Source organism: Rhinolophus sinicus, linkage group LG05 (assembly GCF_036562045.2).
Source record: "Rhinolophus sinicus isolate RSC01 linkage group LG05, ASM3656204v1, whole genome shotgun sequence".
In the NCBI taxonomy this organism is placed as follows: domain Eukaryota; kingdom Metazoa; phylum Chordata; class Mammalia; order Chiroptera; family Rhinolophidae; genus Rhinolophus; species Rhinolophus sinicus.
In genome coordinates this window covers 57,649,395-57,672,285 of record NC_133755.1, presented here as the reverse complement: position 1 = coordinate 57,672,285, position 22,891 = coordinate 57,649,395, and the positions used below count along the sequence as shown (strand labels likewise).

Sequence of the window (22,891 nt, the reverse complement as noted above, 5' to 3'; positions counted from 1 at the left end):
AGGAAAAAATATGTATACTCTCATCTACATATCATGGTTTCAAATTCACAAAGACTCATTCATCAACTGTTATCCATTGGGATCGCTCTTTTACTGTGCCAAATTGGCCAGGCTACAGGACACAGTTATTTCATCGATCACTAATATAGAGGCTGCTGTCAAGGCATTTTGTTGATGTGGTTAAAATGTATAATTAGTTTACTTTACGTAAAGGATATTACCCTTATCAGTGTGTGTGGGCCTCATCAAATCAGTTGGAGGCCATAAAAGCAACGGAATTGCCAGAGGAGAAGAAATTCTGCTTCAAGACCGCAGCACTGACTCCTGTCTGAGTTGCCAACCAATTCCTTAAAATAAGTATTTTAATGTTGGTTCCATGTCTCTGAGAACTCTGACTGATATACCTATCTTGTCTTTCAGTTGGCTTATAGTTAAAAAGAAAGAAAGAAAATAGCTCCTACTTTATTCTTTATGGAGGGGATAGAAATGGCCTTTCTGAGCAAGTGTTTTAAATAAACATTTATATAATGCTTACGATGTGTCAGTCACTGACTTAAGTACCTTGCTTATATTAACAACTAACCCATATGATAGGTACCATTCTCATTCCCACTTTACAGATTATGAAACTGAGGCCTATGGGAGTTTAATTTACCCAAGATCACATAGTTAGTAAATGTTGGAGTCAGGTTTCAAATGTAGGCCATCTACGTCCATAAGCTGCACTCTTAATGACTATGCTATACTGCCTTAAAACGGATGCATTTAGGATGTGCCGTGGAGCTAGGTTGTTAAAATCATATGGCTTTGGATGTGAGGAATGAGAAAAAAAGAAATAAAGTATAGCTCTCATGCTATTGACTTATACAACTAGGCTGTTAGTCCCATTTCTAAATAGGGAAAAATGAGGAAAGGTGTAATTGAGTTTGAGTGGTTACAATATTACACAGTTATTTACAGATAAGGCCCAGAAGTTCAAATGTTGGCACTTTTGGCACATAGAGTGAAATGATTGTTAGAGAAGAAAGAAAGCCCAAGCCTGAGCCCTAGGACCTTCCAATATTTAGAATTCCAAGGAGATGTGGGACCTGAAAGAGTAAGGAGGAAAAAGAGGTACTGCATAAGCCAAAAGAAGTGAGAATAGGGGGTGTCCCAGGGGTGACAGATGGTTGTCAACTCCATGTGATGGTACTGAGAGTTTGAGCAAAGATGGAGAGAAAGAAATGGGCAGATATGACTGACAGCTGAACCCAATAACTCTGACTGAACAGGTTCCATGAAGTAGTCAGCCTGAAAGCCAGAATGGTGTGGGTGAAAATGGGACCACTCATAGGTAGGAAATGTATTTTTTCAACTCACGGAAAATAGATCTGTGATAGAGCAAGTATAGCAAACTGTTAATGGCAGATTTAGGAGGTGGTTTTGCAGGTACAGGAATTCCCTGTAAAACTGTTTCAATTTTGCTGCAATTTGAACATTTTCATAATAAAATGATGGTGAAAATGGATGGGAAATATGTACACCCAAATTCAACACTATGGTTCCAGGCCCAGGTTGGGCAGTAAAGGAAGGAAACGGAGACATTGAGTAGCAAGCAGGTAGCTTCTACAGCATGGAGGTTTTATTTAGGCTGAGGGCTGTGCATACTGGTTTTCTTGTTACTCCATATGGTATACTGAATATATTATACTGCACAATAAAAAGAAGTAATTGTGGGGTAAAAACAATTGAACGAGTGTGGATTATTCCTTGAAAAAATTTTGTTTGAAAGAAACAAAAAAAAAAATGGTGCAGTTGTTGGAGGAGGTTGCAATTAGGTAATATTTTCTGTTTGCATGTTGTTTGGACTATTCCAGTGGAAAGGAAGACACTGGTAACTGCCGAGTGGGATGATGACCCCACTGCACTCTTCCAAAACGTATGTAAACAGGAGAAGGGACCAAGAGCTCCAGTGAAGGGACTAGCCTTTCTTTCGGAGAAGTAGGTTTTCATTCTTGTTTGACCCTTGGGAACACGAGAATACTCATAGATATACAATATCAAGCATTGATTTTTGGTTTAAAAAGAGGCCATCCACCCCTTCCTTTCCCGTCTGCCCTTAACTATTTTAACTGGAAATCTGTTATTAGCTTCTAATGAATAAGATGTCTTCTTAGCCTTGCAATGCCAGGATGGCAGCTCCATAATTTATTGTAAATTCTGACTTTTCCGTATCTCTCCAGAGAGACGATCCTCTGGGACCATATACCGTGTTTCCCCAAAAATAAGACCTAGCCGGACAATCAGCTCTAATGTATCTTTTGGAACAAAAATTAATATAAGATCTGGTATTATATTATATTATATTACCCGGTCTTATAGTAGCAAAATAAGATAGGGTCTTATATTAATTTTTGCTCCAAAAGACTCATTAGAGCTGATTGTCCAGCTAGGTCTTATTTTCAGGGAAACGCGGTGTTAGCATGTAGTTAACAAGATTCAACATGGTTTCTGAAGCTTTTGTCTTGCCCCATTCATTTTGTTTTCCAAAGCAAAATCCCATCTAGAAAAAGCTTGCTCACTCAGTCTCAGTTTCAGAGGGGCCCACTGCTAATGAACAAGGCCTGGGTTGCATCAAAGTGCTGACATACATCATAATTAGGAATGCATCCGCAAATCGCCTTCCTCTTGGATAACCTTATACCATTGTTATTCAAGATGTTTACTTCAAATGCATTTTTCATTGAATTACAGATTCAGCTATTAGAGAGCAAATGCTTGATGACCAAGTTTCTTTATCTTTATGTGATAATGTCCAATATTTCCTTTTTTCGTGGTGGGGGTAAGATATGCCATTTAAGCAATTTCCCTTAAAACGAAGTGAGTTTCAAATGAAATGGAGATGACAAAGTAATCCACCTGAAAGATTTTATTTTGTGACAACAACTATCATAAAACTTTATACTTAACGCCTGTCTTAGAATGCACAAGGGCCCAATTTACTGCCTGGCTGCAGCAAGTACAGTAACAAAGACGGTACAACAAAGGCCACAGCCACCAGGCTTTCAGCGCCTGCAGCAGCTGGGTTTGCGGCCAAGCACTTTACATGCATGCTGGCATCTGCTCTGCACAACAGTCCTGGAAGTCTATGTGTGATTAGCCCCACTTAACTCACGTAAACACTGGTGCAGAGAAGATACCCAGCAAGTCACACAGCACAGGCAGCATGAAAGCTGCAGAGTCAGAGTTCACACCTGGGTCCCCTGCAAAGATGCAGCCGCCCCCATCAGCTCCCCTGCCCAGCTGCAGGCCCTGGGTGGGTGAGCACCTCACAGCTTGCCTGGGCACTAATGCGCATACACATTCCCTGCTTTCCTGTTCCTTTCTAGTCTCTGACCTTGTTTTCCTTAGTTCTTCTCCTTGGATTTCTATTTTCTTTCTTACTGTGTTTTGTATATCCTTGAAAGCCTCTTTAAACCCTCTCCATGAAAGGCAAGAAAGGTTTTAATTAGGCTAACAAGTTTGGACCTCAATAAAGGGTATAAAAGGAAACAGTCCCGAATTGGCCATTTTCTAAGATAGATTTCTCATTTTATTCATATAGAGGTATGATTTACCACTCTTTGCAAGTTAGTTTAAGAATAGGACTATTTCAGTATCCACACCATGTTTGTTCTTGCCATTTTTGCTGAGCACATGAGCAGAAGGGTTTGTTCCTATGTTTTTTGTTTTGTTTTTTAACTATTGTGCTAGGCTCAATTAACAATGCATTAATATGTGTTCATTAACTGTGACAAATGTACATTAGTAACAATAGGGGAAACTGAGTACATAGGAACTTTCTGTACTATCTTTGCAAATTTCTTTATATGTAAAATTATTCTAAAATAAACAAGTTTATTTTTTCAAATGGAACAGGGTTAGGTAATTTTTGTGTAGTCGTACATTTTTAATTCAATGCACTAAATACCTAGGATTGAGTTTACTGGATTATATATTAATTCTAGGTTTAGGTTTATAAAAGAAAAATGTCAAACTGTCTTTAAAAGTGGATGTATCATTTTCCATCTGTATGAAGGAGAACTGCTGTTGTTCCACAACCTTGCTGACATTTGGTATTGTCAATTTGGAAGATTTTATTGATTCTAGGAGTCGCACAGTGAAATCTTGTTTCAATTTGCCTTTCCTTAATGGCAAATGATGTGGAGTATTTTTTCACACGCATATTTGTCACCTGAATATCTTCTTTGGTGATATGTCTGTTCAGGCCTTTGCACATCTTTGAATCTGGTCATTCCTTTCCTTATGGTTGAATTTAAGAGTTATTTACATATTTTAGATACAAGCCATTTACCTGATAATGTAATTTACAACTATTTTCTCCCAGTCTATAGTTTGTCTTCATTGTCTCTTACAGAGCAAATTTTTAAATCTCAATGTTAAGTTCTACATCAATTTAATCTTGTATGCATCATACTTTTGGTCATCCCATTTTTAAATTACTTCAACCCTGAAACCATTACTCTGCTTAATTTTTTACTGATTAATTGCCTGTCTCAACTCAGAATGAGATAGTCCTGTAGGCAGGGAATGTCTGTTTTCTTTATTCTGTATTCCTAGCACCCAAAACAGTACCTATGCATAGTAAATACTCAATAAGTAGCTGTTGAATTAATTCACTAATTAATGTACATAGACATTTTCAGCATCAATAACATTATATAAAATATGGATAATCATACTTCATTGACTAACAGAATAATGTTGAGAGAATATAGGCAAAATGTCTTACAAATGAAGTGATAACCACTAATGGAAGCTACTGTTATTCTTGCTAAAAGGTTATGGCATTTTCAAAAGCCAAAGGCTCCAGAAAGAGGGGTCAGATGAAAGAATAATCTGCCACAGTCTTCCAGTATATTGCAACCAGGGCCACAGAAAGGGCTCCACATTTCCTAGGGTATTCCTGTACCCTCACTAGTTTAAACTTTGGCATATAAGTATACTTTATTTAGCCAAATATACAACAGTTAAAAGTACTGCAGATATTAAAATATGCATTAAGACAAATTCTAATATACATTTTTACATTGATGTATTTTTTTCTTCATGATATTTTCACATCAAACTTATTTTTATCTTTTTTTTTTTGGTCATCGTATGTAGCTCAAGGGTTTTTATATATTTTTTAAACTTCGGACATTAAAGCTTCTAAAAATTAATCATTCGTAGAGAGCATCATTTTCAATGAAAAAAAAAGACTGAATAAAGATGATGTGTATAAAGATGTAATCAACTCAGACTATTAATGATTCTCCATCTTTGGAAGCATAACATTTACTTGGGGAACTATTGGGAAATAAAGAGTCCCAGGCTTACCCTGCCATGCTGAATCTAAGTTTGTGGCTAAGCCCAGCGATTGGAATTTTTACGGAGAGTTCCCATCCTCAGCCAGGTGATTCTGAACCAGGCATTTTGTGAACTTCTCTCTGAGAAACATATGGAAAGGAAGCCTCTGCAAGGACGGGTAGGAGGGGGCATGGGAAGGCCAGTGAGCATCACCAGATTCAGAGTGAGGCTGAGCACTCACCAGTCTAACTTCAAGGTCTGCCCTTGCTTGAACTAATAAACATGTACTTTATTATATTACTTGAAAAGAATTGTTTTAAAAAGTGATGGACCTATACTCAGCAAAGTCCAGGCTAACGAGAGAAGACCCATTGAGAGAAATGAGCTCTCTTTCCCTCTGTTACCTAGGATGTGCCCCTCAAATCCTCATTTTCTGTCCTACAATTCCTTCCTTCCCTGAGGGTGGTTCCCTTCCATGGAGGCCTGCTCATCTAGCCCTCTAACCACAGATGAGTGAAATCTCACCCCGTGACCAACAGGATTCTATCTCAGAACCCAGTAACACACCATCCAGATAAGGGTGGTCAGGCAGAAGCCCAGCGCAGAAAAGGAAGTCCTGGTATCTCTAGGACACTCTGGCATTCACATGTGAAGAACAGAGGCATAAAGTAAGGGATACCTGAGAAAAAGGACAAGCAGAGGAGCAACAGAATCCTTTCATACCTTCAGCTCTCCTCCTTCGAGAGGCTGAGCTATGTGGATAGTGCTACAGGAGAGAGGAAACTCCCTTCCTCCTCCCCCGACCTTGGTGCTGTAATAGGGTTGCAGGACTCTGTGACAGTGGAAGCTTCTTGGCCAGGGAAACGGCCTCTGCTCAGATCTCAGTTGGGGCGTTCCTACTGTTGATACTGACTGAAGTTACTGTTGGACCAGCTTATTCCTCCAACGCTTCATCCCACCACCAAACTGGGTAGGGAGGGAGAAAGCCAACAGGTCATCAGAAGCCATTGGTTTAATCTCTCTTAGACGTGAGGACACCTTTCTCTCCCCCTCTACTACTTTTTCTCAGTCATGTTCTGTCTGTCTCTGCCATTGGGTATCAGTTACACAATACATATAGATTGGGTAAAAAAAATAATAATGATGGAACTAGTTGATATTACCGTATCACTCCATGTGTGAGATTGTGTCAAAACAAAGAAAAGCCTGAATGTGCAGTGCATGGGTTGACTATAGAAAATGGTTACATAAAGAAGCTACCTCTTTTATCTGTCCTTTCTTTGTCCCGTGGGATCCCTCTGAAAGTTGCATTAGGACCATGTATATCTCATTCTATACCCTAAACTGGTACATCCTGGGATCTGGGGCATGACTTAATTGTTTTGATTAAACAAACACTATGTGCCAGACAGATGGGGGCAATCAGAGAAGGTTGGTGACTGAAGAGAGGAAGCCCAAGGAAATGTTCCATGGCTTCAGGAAGAAGGTTTGGGAATAAAATAATGAGATGATGGCATAAAACCAAGTGTTGCGTTATACCATTAAACAGATCTGTTTATTGGGCAAACATGAAGAATGGTGCCTATCTTTCAAAGGATTGCTTCTGGATCTGCTGCAAATCTAAGACAATTCATGAAGACAATATGTGAGCATCCCACTGCTGGCAGATGCTGTTATACACCAAGCAAACAAATTAAATTGAAAAATTCTTAGATAATAAAGCCTGTTATAAATTGCCTTTTTTAGTTACATCCAAGGATATTGTAATAATCAGTTTTATATAATCAACAAAATCCTTTAGAAATGTGTGAGAGACCACAGAAATGCCAGTAACAAACAAAAAATATAAAATTATCTGCAACAGTGGTCAAATATCAGATATACCTTGGTTCAGTAAAAGTACCTCCTCTTTGTTCAAAATATTTGAGAAAATTCCATCCAGTCTGCTTTGGTTCTCATGGTTTCTATAAACCCATGATTGGGTATAGATCTCCTCTCCACCAGTTTTCTAGATAAAGAAACGTCCCATCTGCACCACCTCATGCCACCAACCTGAGTTTTTTCCCTTTGTATCTACAATTTTTCTCACTACTTGCTCCCTCCCTTGATCTTTGCTCCAATATTTCTGATTGGTTTAAACAAAACAACTAAGCAAGCAAACAAGCAATCATATTCTTTGTTTGTCCTTAATGTTGTCTCCCATTTCTCTTCTAGTTCTCTCCATTCATTTTGTGACAATCTTCTGAATCATGCATTAAGTGCACACTATGTGTCAGGCATTGGGCCAGCCTCCAGAGATAAAATAATTATAACACACGGTCCCTCATTTGAGTCCCACCCATATACAGAGGCAAAAAGAATATATGTGTGACATATAGAGTGATGACCAAAGAAGGGCCTGGTTACCTTTCCTGCCTACGTCTTTTAGTTCACCATCCACAATGTTCTTTCAGCATCTACTCCTTCTTTTTATTTAACTATTGTACCTGCAGCTTGCTGAAAATGCACTTTTAAATATAATTAATAACACCTTTCTAGCAAAATCCAAGACATGGTCTCATTGTCCATCCTCCATGACCTCAGAAGAATTTGACATAATTGCAGCAACATTCTAGAGTCTAGATTGATCACTGTCTCCTTTGCAAAACACTTCTTTAAATTGGAGGTCTTGGCTCTGTTGGCTCTCTGGTCACATTTCAGGTCATGCCTTACCTATTGAGTTTATTTCTATTCTATCCTCTAATTCTAATTTGGCCTTTTTTCCAAAAACTAAAACTGTATTTCTCTCTCTTTATTGGCAAATACTCAAAGAAAACTCTGTACAAGCTTCATTTATCAACTCCGAAGACTTCCAAATGTCTCTGTTTCTGAAACGTTCCATTCCTATAGCATGAACCATTTGCTAGGCACGCCCCTCATTCATCAACATTTAAAATCAAATCGGTCCTTTCTCCCCACCCGTCACCTCTTAAGATGTCCCAGTTAAGTTGTCTAGGGCCAAAAACATAATAAATTGTTGATTCATCCTTTCCCTTCAAAAAGTGCCAAATCTTTTATTCCTTTTTCCAATGCCTGCAACTTCTAGTTTCTTATTTCTGTTCCTATTGCCACTACCCCAACCGAGAACATCAAAGAACTTTGTTTTGTTTTGTTTTCTCTGCAATATTACAATAACAACCAAGCAATGTCTGAATCCATTCTTTCTCTGATTTAGTCAACTTTTTATGAAGGTGCCAAATTAATCTTTCTAAAATACCAATTAAACAGATAGGAACCAACCAGGTTCTTCCCTCCTTCCCTCCCTCCTTTTTTTCCTTCCTTCCTTCCTTCCTTCCTTCTTTGCTTCCTTCTTTCTTTTCTTCCTTCCTTCCTTCTTTTGTTCCTTCCTTCCTTCCTTCCTCCTTTCTTTCCTTCCTTTCTTCAGAATCACACACTAATATAGGAAGGAGTGTTATTGCTATATGGAATACAGATTGATTGACTAATTATAATTAATTGATCTACTTTGATATCTATATGACATTTAACTCTTTCAGTCCTTTGAGACTTCATTATGTAAAACAACCTAATGAAATAAATACAACAATTTCAAATACAACTATTTCGTATTTGAAAAATAGAGCAACTGAGGCTGAAAGTATTTTAGCATAAATCATATAGTTATTGGCCAAAGTAACATGAGAAGTCAGGTATCTCAATAAAACACGCAATACTTTGCTGACTTCGCATGTAAGTGTCTTCCCTAAATATTGCCTGTCATGTGCAAGAGAACCAGGCCAGCTGCTATCGGAGTAGAGAGAAATATGTACACATCAATGTTCCTATTTTGATGAAGTCCAAACTTCAATTAGGAAGACAATCTATATATATGGAATTAATTAACTACAATAAATCAGACACACACTCCACTGACGAAATACCTCATCTTTACTCAAGTCTAAAATACCAGTTCTAAGTTTTTAATACATATATAATATATATATATATATATATATATATATATATATATATATATATAATAACATATATATAATATATATGTTGAATACATATATAATATATATGGTTTATTAGAAGTGAGCTATTACTATGAGTTGTTTCTGCTTTTTACATCACATGATCAAAAGTACTGCCACTTTCTAAAAAAGTATTTCATCATGAGTAGATTCCACGAGTTTTCATATTGTACATCTCCATTTTCAGATTTTATACACACACACACACACACACACACACACACACACACGGTGCCAAAAAAAAATGTATATACATTTTAAGTAAGGAAAAAAACTATTAAAATTGTAATACAAAATATACACCTATAAAAGAATACAAGTCACGTTTGACTTCTGCAATGACAAGAGGTGCTCAAAGTGGTTACCATCAGCCTCCAGACACTTCTGATTACAGCGAACTACTGCTTGAGCAACACTGACCAGAGTGTCCACTTGTACACATTGTTTTGGCACCCCCGGTGTATATGTGTCTGTGTGTGTGTATGTATATGTTGTTTTTAACATAAATGCTATCATAAGCCTACTCAGATACTTTTTCTTGCAGGTTATAACTTAAAAGTACAGGAAAATCTTCTACTCTAATATTCTAGTAAAAATACTCCTACCACCCATACTGAGCACTTTTAAAAATCGGGCATGCAGCCTAGGTTAAAAGCAGGTAACATAGTTTTTAAAATTATAAAGCATTTCAAACAATGCTAAGGTTAACCACAGGAGATACAATAATGACATAGTTAGACAACTTCATATATGATCTTGCCAAATTACAGTAATTATAACCACGAATGTTGTGAAACTTAAAAACCAACAATAAATGTTTCTATATTAAAAATCTGAAAATGGAGACGTACAGTATGAAAACTTGTGGCATCTACTCATGCTGAAATATATTTTTTCAGAAAGTGGCAATGCTTTTCATAATTCGATGTAAAAAGCAGAAGCAACTCAATAGTATACGAGGTCTGACAATTAAGTTCCCAAACTTTTTGCAACGATGTTGCTAACCCTTTTTTTGGAATCAGAAGGATTATTCATTATGAATCTGTACAAACTGGACAAACAGTTAACTAAGTTTACTATTTGGAATTGCTGAAAAAAGTTAGACGACATGAACTTTCGCCAACAATGGCTCTTGCATCACCACAATGCAGCAGCTCACACAGCACTGTCTGTGAGGTAATTTTTAGCCAGGAAATAAATAACTGTATTGGAACACCCTCCCTGCTCACCTAATCTGGCCCCAATGACTTCTTTCTTTACCCAAAGATAAAGGAAATATTAAAAGGAAGTCATTTTGATGACATTCAGGACCTCAAGGGTAATACAATGACAGCTCTGATGGCCATTCCAGCAAAAGAGTTCCAAAATTGCTTTGAAGGGTGGATTAGGCACTGTTGACAGTGCATAGTTTCCCAAGGGGAGTAGTTAGACGGTGACTACCCTTGGGAAACCATAGTGATATTCAGCAATGAGGTAGGTTGCACTTTTTCTACGATGAGTTCGCAAACTTAATTGTCCGACCTTCGTAGATCACTTCTAACAGACTTAACTCTACATACAAATACATAATAAATAAGAACAAAGATACTGCAGCCAACTCAAAGAAGGAAATTGTTTGCAAATGTCAGTGTTGCCAAAATTTCTGAACATCATCTTACATATTAGAAAGTAGATTTCTATGATGGAAAGAAAAATACTATATTTTAAAGTTTCCAATAACTAAATACTCCTATCCTACTCCTCACTTGTTCCCCTCAAGTTCCTTTCTTCCACCTCTCTCTGAAAATCAACGCAGGCTCTCATTTGTATATAAAAATCTGGATAATGGTCAAACAGGAAAATTGGACTAAGCCAGGCAGGGAAACAAGATTACACAATGAAGAACTGAGAACGGGGAGAAAGGAGGTAAGAGAGCCAATGGGCACAGAACTGGAAGGAGAACCTGAGGATTTGGTTGTCACGGAGAGACCCCTCTCACACATGACAGGCAAATGAAATGTACGGGAGATATTTGAGAGTCAGAGAAAGAGGAAAAGAGGAGTTTAAAGGATTTTGCCAGTAAAATGTTTGTCATTTTGTGTAATATGGCAATGCTTCCTTGATTTTGACACTCTTCAGAGAAAGAGCCTTGTGACAGTTGAGCTGTATACAGGCATCATTTCTAATTCATAATGTGACAGTTGAGCTGTATACAGGCATCATTTCTAATTCATAATTTTTCTTCAACAAGAAATGAATGTGAATAATATAGAGGAAGTCTAAAATATTCTCTAGAAGAGCAACCACTATAAGCTGTCCTAAATTAGCATCTTTAAAATTTCTCACTCTAATATCACTAGGATAGTCTGGTGAAAAACTGTCAAAAATACTATTTCAGACCAGTGTCAAGAACACCAAAACATGAATTTCTACAGACGGTATCTGTACTAACTTACTTGAAAGAAAAAATAAGGGAACGCTAAGAGATTGTTGAGGGAACTAAAAGGGAAAATATATCACCATAAAAGACAAGTGCTTTGAGAAAGTGGCCTAGGGACTCGTTAATCAAACCTCTCTCCACGAGGGAGAAGTTCCGTATCTTGAGTGTGGTGATGGTTTCATGATGTACACATTTGTCAAAACTTATCAAACTGCACACTCTAAATGTGTGTGATTTATTACATATCAGTCAACCTAAAAAAAAAAAAGAAAAAAGAAAAAAAAATGTATCTAGGCTACAGATGCATGAAAGTAAACAAGTGTACATTTGTAATTCAGAAGGAATAGCAGTTTTCAATAGCACTTGAAAACTTGTAAGGTTACACATTGCTAAAACACACATATGTATACTCCATCCACATTCCATGAAATATGTAAAATTTAACATTTGAAATTAAAGTGAGACTTACATTACTATAAGGCAAATGAAATTAACTTTAAGGGGGAAGAAAATGGCCGCAAGAAGAAGGTGGTTTGGCAGGGAAGAAAGTTGTCAATCACGTCATCCCACAAATACTAAATGATGCTGTGGGAAGTGGCAAGGAAAAGAGCCATGAAAAGTATGACAGGAGTGTCTTAAAAGTGTCCCTGTGAAAGTGTTCTTTGACCTAGGATATGCAGAATGAGTCATCGTTAACTGTGAAAGGAGACAGAATGTAGAAAGGCCCTGGGGCAGCTCGAACATGGAATTGTTGATAACTTAAACAAGAATATCCAATATCCTGCCACACTACAAATTAATAAACATATAGACAATACCATGTGTCTTTTGCTGGTCAATGATTTGCAATGCCTTGTACTCATAAAATTTCAGTAAACATTTGTTGAGTGAATGAAGGTATAGAGGAATGAAAGTTCTCTCCCCTTTCTTAAGATCTATGGGACTTTATAATAAATTGTATTTGGAAAAAGAAAGAAATAACAAGGATAGTACCAAGATCTTTGCAATGTGCAACTGGATACATATGTGTTGCATTCACTGAGTTAAAAAAAAATACAGGAGGGAGGTCAGGCAGCTGAGGTTTGTGTTTTGATTTCATGGTGCCTTAGAATTTTAAACCAAAGTTCTAAATAGGACTACATCAAAATTTAAAACTTCTGCACATCTAAGGACACAGTCAACACAGTCAAAAGGTAGGTTTACAGGATGGGAGAAAAATATTTTCAAAACAATATCTGATAAGAGATTAATATCCAGAACATGTAAAGAACCTTTACAACCCAATAACAACATGATTTAAAAAATGGGCAAAAGATGTAAATAGACATCTCTCCAAAGAAGATATGAACATGGCCAATAGGCATATGAAAAGATACTCTAACTAATCATTAGAGAAATGCAAATCAAAACCACAATAAGATATCACCTTACTCCCACTTTAATGACTATTATACAAAGGAGAAAAAAAAAACACAGAAAATAAGTGTTGACAAGGACGTGGAAAAACTGGAATCCTTGTGCACTGCTGGTGGGAATGTAAGATGGTGCAGCTGCTATGGAAATCAGAATTGAAAGCAGGGTTATGAAGAGATATCTGTATACCCATGTTCATAGCAGAATTATGCATAAGAGGTAAAAGATGGAAGGGACATAACTGTCCATGAATGGATGAACTGAAAAAGAAAATGTGGTATATACATACATAAAGAAAATGTGGTATACACATGCATAAAGAAAATGTGGTATATGCATACAACAGAATATTATTCAGTCCTAATAAGGAATGAAATTCTGACTCATGCTACAACATGGATGAGCCATGAAGACATTATGCTAAGTGAAATAAGCCAGTCACAAAAAGACAAATACGGTAGGATTTCGCTTACATGAGGTAGCTAGAATAGTTAAACTCAAGAGTAAAAGAAAGTAGAATAGTGGTGGCCAGGGACTAAGCGGGGAAGTGAGGTGTTGTTTAATAGGTACAGAGTTTCAGTTCTGCAAGATGAAAAGGTTCTGGAGATTGGCTACTCAACAATGTGAATATACTCAACACGACTGAACTGTACACTTAAAAACACGTAAGCAGTACATTTTATTTTGTGTGTATTGTAACACAATTGAAAATTTTTAAATGTGAATAAATAGCATTTTACCTAACTAGTTAGCTACAAAACTCATCAATAACTAGCTAGCTTGATTTTTCACGAAAGCTGTGAACTGAAAATAAAAATTGAGGAATCATACAAAGCAACAGTAATTTTATTACACTACTTTACATACTCTTCCTCCCTTCATCCTTACAATCCTGGGTTTTGGTCTCTCACAGGATGCCGTCTTCTCATCCTATCCTCCTTAAAGCCTGAGTTTGACACAAGAGTCTGTTTTCACCTCCTAAGAGAAAAACAACTTGAAAACTGTGAAGTAACAGCAGATGTGGAGTGTTTGCAGCTGTGCTATACTGACTGCCACAACAAAAGGCACCTCCGTTGGTCTACACACCCAATTCAGGCAAATGTTAACAATGGCAAGTGCAGACAGAGCCGAAAAAAAAAAACCAAGATGACTCCTTTGAGTAAAAATGCATTGATTCCAGAGAAAAATCCATTGTTTGCACACAATCTGGACATCTCTTGAACAATTTGATTCTGCCTACCTTGTTTGCGTACATCTTCTACAGCGGCGACCAATTCTTCTTTGAGATCTTGACTCTCCTTAGCAATCTGTTCCCCCTTTTCCAGAAAGTTCTGAGTGGCTTGCTCTACAGATGCAGCCAGCACATGGGCTTTCTTCGACCTCCCTTTCTTTTTACCAGAGGGACCTTTGTTGCTGGTGTTGACAAGGGTCGTCACCTTAAATAGAAAAGAAAAAGGGTAAAACTACTCTGCAAAACTTTCTAGAAATAACGTTATCCTCTCATACCTTTTAAGTATCCTTGTTTATAAAATTGTGAATGCACATCACACAGCCTCATCTAAAGGAAAATGTGCATTTATATGGCTTAATACATAAACAAGCAGTTATTTACTTTAGGGAGAAAAATAAAAGTATGCAAATGAGTAGGAAGAGCAGAATTGCCAGTAGCTCAGAGTTTCCAGCTCACCGGAGGTGGTGCTTTCATGATTGACAAATACAGTGCTCATTGAAGTAACCAGCTTCAGGGAGGAAAGAAAAATAAAACAAAATGCGGAATTGCCTGTAAGCACTGAGTTACCAGGAGAACCAACACCCAGCCCTGAGGCTCGAAGTCCTGGCAGATGCGAGCCACCAATACCCATTACTTCTGTGTCACTTACCAAGGACTTTTAAAGATTTTTGCTAGTTATGATTTCATCTTTTGAAAACAAAACGGTAAATTTAATCTGAGGGGACGGAATTATTCAGTCTCAACATTTGGTTAATCAGCTAAAATTTCCAGAACTGAAAATCAGATGTGCATTATCACTCGTTTTCTAAGTATCATAGTATAGATGGATACATATCTCAACTGCCAAACTCCTTTTAGCTCTGTATCTGGAGCTCTTTAATTTGCCATGGAGCTGTGTTTTTTTTTTTGTTGTTTGTTTGTTTGTTTTTTTCCTTTTAAACAACCTGTTATCTCCTATAGAATTCTCAGCCTTTATTTTCTCCCAGTGAGAAGTTTCAGAGGAAAATGAATGCATTGGTTCCACATTCTGTTCAGCAAAAGTTGCTCGTCATCGTTACCCCTACATTTTTTTTTTAATCAGCTACTTAAGCATGAGGGTGTTACGGTTTATTTTCACTGACATTTGTCATGGTTAGTAGGCAGATTTTATTAGAGGTAATGAAGAAAGCCTGTTCATAGAAAAGTTCAAATTCTATAATTTCTTCTGTTTCCTCCAAATCGGAGAGCAAGCATAGTGATTAGTCAAAGTCACAATTAATGTCCAGTCAGTATACGGAGCATGAAATCACACCAGAAGAAAAAATGCACTGAACAAATGTGAACTAGGATGATGAATAATAGGTAGAACCGATAGTTAGGTGGTGGTTAACGCAGTGTTAGGAGCTGTCATATTCAGATGTGTTTTATTGCTAAAGAGATGCTGTGAATTAAAAAAGGACTCTGCAAGGACATTTAAGTACAAACACTACACACAAACACAAAGAAAGGTAAAATCATTGAGAATGAGACTGTCAGATAATGGCAGTTAGTTGTAAAATATACATGCAGTCAGGAACACATTACATAATCTTTTCCCACAAAGAGGTAACCATCAGAAGAAAGGCAGCCTATCACAACAGTTACTTTTTGGAGGTGCAAGGGTGTTCTACCCAATGAGGATTTTACTCTAACACATTGTTAACACAGCACTCTTCCAGGCACCTCAACTACTGCGCACTGCCAACACCTGGAAACGAGCACATATGCCCTCTAAGGAAACACAGCAAACATCTCAAAATTCTTTTTTAAATGTATTTTTCAGTTTATTGAATATATTTGACATACAAAATTGCATAAATTTAAGATGCACAATGTGTTAATTTGATATACTTATATATTGTAATACGTTAGCTGTTGTAGAGATATTTAGCACCTCTATCACGTTACAAAATTATAGTACACAACTGTTGTCTATATTCATTGTAGTGGGCACCAGATCTTTATTTAGGCTAGGCTCTTTATCAGAGGAAAATATTCCTATCCTCAGTGACATCTGATTTATTCTCACTTTATGAATAATTCTGAGAAGTTTTGTGATCTGATTTTCAGTCTTCCCAAATTAGAAAAAAAAAAGTAGATGGGGGAGGGAGCTGTTAATTTTATTCACCGTTTTGGGGAGTGGAAGCTGATAGTAAATCTACCAAAATCGCTAAATGACTATAATGTGCGTTTATATTTGTAAAGGCAAACAAATTTCAGTTCTTCTGTCTCCTGGTGCATTACTGTATTAAGCACTGTCTAGGTAACACTTATAATAAGAAGTCAGTATAAACTGTCAGTTATGTAGAAAAAAGTAAACATGAAACATTACCAGAAGTTCCTAAGAAAAATGTGACTACTTTCAAATAAAACAAATCAATTCAATCTTCTTTTAGCAGAAGCTTTCATTTACTCATGGGTGGAAGAACATAAAGGATGAAAGACAGAAGAATAAAAGGAAAATGATTAGGTTCCATAAGTGCTCATATGTTAGAGTAAAGAATAAAGAAATAATTGTCAGTTCAGAATAAAAAAATAATTGTCAGCTCTTCCTGTTGCTATTCAGTGTTTTATTGCAAGACAAAGTCAACAAATTGTAGCAGTCCCCCCCTTATCCATGGTTTCACTTGACATGGTTTCAGTTATCCCGGGTCAACAGGTCCAAAACTATTAAATGCAAAATTCCAAAAACAAACAATGCATTCATTGGTTTTAAACTGCATAGCTTTCTAAGTAGTGTGATGAGATCTCAGCTGCCCCTCTGTCTTGCCGGGATGTGAATCACTCCTCTGTCCAGCCTAGCCATGTTTTAGAAGGTGTGATCACAAAATGCAATGAATGTTTAAATTAAAAAAATATATATATATATGTATATATTACAGTAAAAGACGCATTGCCATTAATCCCCCTCGAAATACTCCCCCTCGCTTCAAACACACTTATCCCATCATTCTTGCCCCTTTTTGAAGCACATCTGGAAGTCCTCTTTGGTGAGTGTCTTTAGTTGTGCTGTTGTGGCTGCCTCGATGCCCTGAATCAATTCAAAACATTTACCTTCCATTGTCATTTTGACTTTGGGAATGAGTCAGAAGTCACATGGTGCCAGATCCAGTGAAGAAGGTGGATGAGAACACACCGTAATGTTTTTATTTGACAGAAATTGCCATATACCAGAAGCTATGTGTGACGCACAGCCTTTGCATTATGATCACAAAATACGGTGAATGCTGCTGCCAGGTGCCATCCAACAGAAAGGCAGGGATCTGCAATACAGGAAGTGGCACGTGTAACCTTAGTAACAGTGTGTGACATGTTTCAAATTGTTTGGTGCCGTCAGTTAGGTGAGAGTAACAGTTGAGAGAAGGTATGTTTTACAGTGTGCTGTAAATCATCCTCCATCATGACAACACGCTGTGTTACACATCGCTTCTGGTACAGTAATTTCTGTCAAATAAAAACATTACAGTGTGTCCTCATCCACCGTATTCACTTCTGGCTCTTCTCCAAAGTGAAAATGATTCAGGACATTGAGGCAGCCACAACAGTGCAACTAAAGACACTCACAAAAGAGGACTTCCAGAACTGCTTCAGAAAGTGGCAAGAATAATGGAATAAGTATATTTGAAGTGAGTGGGAGTATTTTGAGGGGGATTAATGGCAATGTGTCTTTTACTGTAATGAATTATTTCTACTTAAACATTCACCGTACTGTTTGATCACACCTCATATAAGCATCCCACCCATTAATCACTTAGTAGTCCACTGGGTTTATCAAATAGATGGTATTACAGTACTTGTGTTCAAGTAACCCTTATTTTACTTAATGCCACAGTCATATAACTATTATTTTTATATATTGTTGTAATTGTTCCATTTTACTATTAGTTATTGTTAATCTCTTGTGACTAATTTATAAATTAAACTTTACCATAGGTATGTTTGCATAAGAAAAAACATAGTATATACAGGGTTTGGTACTACCCACTGTGGGTCTTGGAACATTTCCCCATGAATAAGGGAGGACTACTGTAGATAAGAAAAAGAAAGAAGAGACAAATATTATAAAGGCAAATACTACATTATGCCATTACTTATAGGGAATATGATTCTATTTTAGAAAATGCAAAGTAATTAAAAGGTAAACTATTAAACTAATATACAAATGAAGAGCAAGGTGGCTAAATACCAGATAAACAATAAAAATTTAATAGAACAGAGTAAGAAATGCAAAATCTATTTTCAAATATCATATTCACAATAACCTTCACTTACTATTTTCAGAGATAACCATAACACAATGTATATAATGTTGTATGGAAGAAATGATAAAAAATGCAATGAATAACATAGATGATCTAAATAATAGACACAGCAATGACCTCTGGAGGTGACAGGTATCTATATGTAAGAATTGGTATCCAAACTAATACTAGGTCTTGAATAGATGGTACTTACAGGTTTTTAAGTATCTAGTGCAGCTGGTTGGCTGTCTTTTAAGATTGTTTATTGATGAAATTCTTGGTTGGACATTATGCCTCCTCCTATTGCAACCAGGCACTCTCTCGAATCCCCACACCAACTTTCACCCAAGGCAAGAGTCATTCAAGATCCATACACTCTCTGTTCCTCTCTAACAATCTGGAAGCACATTTTGTGCAGAAGGGGAAAAAAGAAAGAAAATGTGAAGTTCCAGCAACAGAGACTAGGAGTAATAGCATGAATGTTGACATATAGAATTATTCCAGTAACAGAGACTAGGAATAATAGCATGAATGTTGACATACAGAATTATTCCAGAATTATTCCAGCAACAGACACTAGGAGTAATAGCATGAATGTTGACATATAGAAGTGGACATGATGTTTTCCAGGGCAGTAAGGAAACCTGTCTTACTTGAGAAGAAGGCTGTATATGAATGGCGTAAGAAGCAAGGTTAGATAGATGAGGTGGAACAAAAATTTTAAAGGCTTTGAAAGCCAAACTAAGGAGTTTAGATTTTATAAGTCACTGCATTTTTTGTTTAATGTTAAAGTCTTCATTTTCTCTCTCTATTCATTTCTCAGCCCACTAAATTTTGCTTTCATCCCTACACCTCCTGCAATAGAGTCCTCTTAAACTTATCTTTCACTAAAGTACTTAATCAGTTGCCAAAATCAAATTGGTTCTATCTTATCTTACCACTCTGCCATATTTAGTGCTATTGACTCAATTATCCTTCCTCCTGGAAATGTTTCCTAGTTAATTCTTTTAGCAATAATCTTTTCCTTCTCCAAATTCCCGTAGCTTTAAAAAGGACATGATTTCCCATCAACCTGACTTCTCTCGGTACCCATCTTTATCTTCCTCCCTCCTATGCCAGGAAACGCATGTCGTTACTACCACCCCTTTCATTATCCTGATCACATCCTCCAGAACTCTGTTTCATTAGCTTTGCCATTTCCTCTCTTAATCTACAATATTCCCCTCTCTGAGGATCTGCAACCTTTCTACTCAACTTCTCTCTAGCCCTATTTCAAGCATTTCCTCAATGTCCCTCTCTGCCTCTCATCAAAGAAGAGGAAAAATCCTACACCTCAGTGATCAGAGTATAAGTGGTCAAGGGTCCTAGGACCTGACATAATGATGGTCCCAATGAACCCTGGCCAATGAAAATCCTCAGCACTAGCCAGAGGATGGGCACCCTTGTTTTCAGATATGTTGATAGTGTGATCTGAGTATAACAGTGTGAGACCCAGCCTGGTATAAACTGCTCATCATTTAATGTCCTAAACGTAGAGCCTCCATTCCTGCACAATAGCAATAAGGCTATTTCCTTCTTTTACCAATACCATTTCCTTCTTTTATTTTTCTTGCAATGTGTTTTCTTACAAGACAATTTATCTGACCACGAGTCTTCTACTTGATCAGTCCTTTGCTTCCAGAATCTTGATAGGCATAGAATACTTCTTTTTCCAAAACAGTATGAAATAGTGAGGGCACCGAGGCACTCTGTCTCGGCAACTCTGTCGCATCTGCCCAGAGCCAGCAACAGTATAGTTTGTTTAAGCCTCACCCATAGAGCAGTCAATTGAAAGTGAGTTCTGGTGACATCATTGTCACCTGGAGCTTGTTAGACATGTAGAATCTCAGGTCCCATTCCAGACCTACTAAAAGAGAATCCGCATTTTAACAAGCTCCCTAGGGAATTCAAATACACATTCAAATATGAGAAGCACTGACTTCTAGGACAGTGATCATCATACTTTATCACGCCTAAGAATCACCTAGATGTCTCTTAGAAGGCAAATTTCCAGAATTTACAGTGCTTCTGCTCAGGTAGGTCTGGGCTAGGGCATTTTGTATTCATCACACAAAATGATGACTCGTATATCCATTATGGACGTTACATTCAGAAACAGCAGTCCAGTTGAAGCAAAAGAAAGAGACAAAGCAATTACTTCTAACAGGCAAACTCTTCTGTTTATTTTAGGTGTCATGACACAACCTGAGCCTCAAAAAGAACTTGTTGATGAATTGTTCAACTGACTCTTGCTTGGAAGGCAATCTCCTCTGTAAAGCAATCACAGGGAGCTTGGAAATGTGAGAGCATACAGATGTGAACACTGCAAAGCAAGCAATTATTTGAGTTCCCCAGAAGACCAATGAAAGAGCACTAAGAGCTGAAAATAAAAATGATTACTCGGGCATTGTTTCGCCAGATTCATGCACTTTGCAGGTGTGAGTAGTAAGTCTTTGTGAATTCTACTCTTGGAATCACTCTGAGTATCCCATTTGTCATAACTACGCAGCTAACATGAGACAGGACTTTGATCACGGTGTAGCCTAAAAATAAAGCAAGAGCTCTGTGAGGTGAATATTTGGAAGCAAAATGATGAAAAATGAGTTGTTTATTCCAGGAGCAATTGGAGATAAGTGAAAAAAGAAAACTGGTTTAACTTGAAATAGGGGAGAGGTAAACCTTCAAATGGTAATGCATTTGATAATATGAAGCCTCTAGGAGAAATCTTAAGTTTTAAGAACTGCCAAGTTAAAAAACAACTGCCAAAACATAAGTCAAAATGAAGTTTTCCTTGAGTTATTCCTTGATAACCTGATTTACTCCCTTAGCAATTACACAGGAAGCACTAATATGGCTTCTGTTTTGCCTTATAAAACATATGAGAACATACATGCTCACCTTATGGTATGCTCTAATTAGAAGTTATTTCCTAGTGCAGAACCTCCTTGGCATTTAAGGTGTGTGTATGTTGTGCACAGTAAAAAGAAAAGGAGAGCAGCAAGGTTAGACGAGTTCTGAAGCTAAAGAAGGTGACGATACAGACTGATTGTAGCCTCACTAATGCCTAAAGTAAGACTTCCATGTCTTAGAAACAAATGCACTAGAGTTTCTTGTCGCATTGGTCTTTCTTGCCAAACACAACTCCACTCACCATTTCCGACAAGAAGTAAATCATAAGAACCACAGTTATTGATGTGTCCACAGCTTCAAAGGTCAGAATCTGAAATGATGATCTTTCAAAGACCCACTAGTAATTTATAAAGGGATGAAAGAGAGAACTATTCCGCATCTTTGAAATTTCCTGCCTGTTATCTACTATTCACAATGTAGAATTCAGATGCATTATCACCGATACTGAGACCTGGAAACAAACACTCTTAAACTTTGAAGGTAAGGTTTTATTATTTAATCTAAAATAGATGTGAATTCCCTTAATTATTGCTACAAAGAAAGGCTATATATAATGTGCTTCATTTAACTTATTATTTATTTGTAGATGCACCTTCAACTTTTAAATAAGGCCACAAGGCAAGTCTTCTCCATCAGTTGCTTTGGTATACATTTCCTAAATACTTTAGGAATTTAATATCAAAAAGTAGAATTGGGGAATTAAACTCAAAATAGACATTCTATGATGGGCTTTTGAGGCATTGTCATGGCCAAGATAAGCAGCCAGTTATACCTATATTGAAATGTGTTCTATGCTAAACTTTCTGTGGCTGCAATGTATAGGGTAGCACAACGGGGCCGGGCATCCCCCATTCATCTTGTAGGTGAGAAGTGATTCTAATTCATTTCCTAGGAAGTATCCCAGTAGTGTCTGTGAGCCAAGGTGATGTGTGACACGGAGCCTTTCCGTTGTGATCAAACAATACAGTGAATGCTGCTGCCGAGTGCCATCCAACGGAAAGGCAGGGATCTTCAATATGGGAAGCGCGCATTGAACCTTAGTAACAGTGTGTGAGAAGTTTCAACTTGCTCGGTGCAGTCAGTCAGGTGTGAGCTAGGGTTGAAAGAAGGTGTATTTTAAAGTATGTATATCCTGTATTGGAGTTCGCTAACTTTAAAGAAAACAAATGCCAAAGCTAGTGGATTATGGATTAGGAACAACGCATTAACATGAAACAGGCAAACTGTTTCATCCTCCATCATGACAATGCTCGTGTCACACATCACTTCTGATATA

At 37.3% G+C, this 22,891-nt stretch overlaps 1 protein-coding gene across 8 annotated transcripts in view; it reads right to left on the bottom strand.

Moving 5' to 3' along the window:
* CTNNA2 (catenin alpha 2) overlaps positions 1–22,891 on the bottom strand; it is a 1,048,744-nt gene that overhangs the window by 824,724 nt on the left and 201,129 nt on the right. For all 8 annotated transcript variants that reach the window (XM_019750020.2, XM_074332253.1, XM_019750019.2 and 5 more), the window contains one exon: positions 14,417–14,612. In XM_019750020.2, coding sequence (XP_019605579.1) covers positions 14,417–14,612 — 196 coding nt within the window. The remainder of the gene's footprint in view (positions 1–14,416; positions 14,613–22,891) is intronic.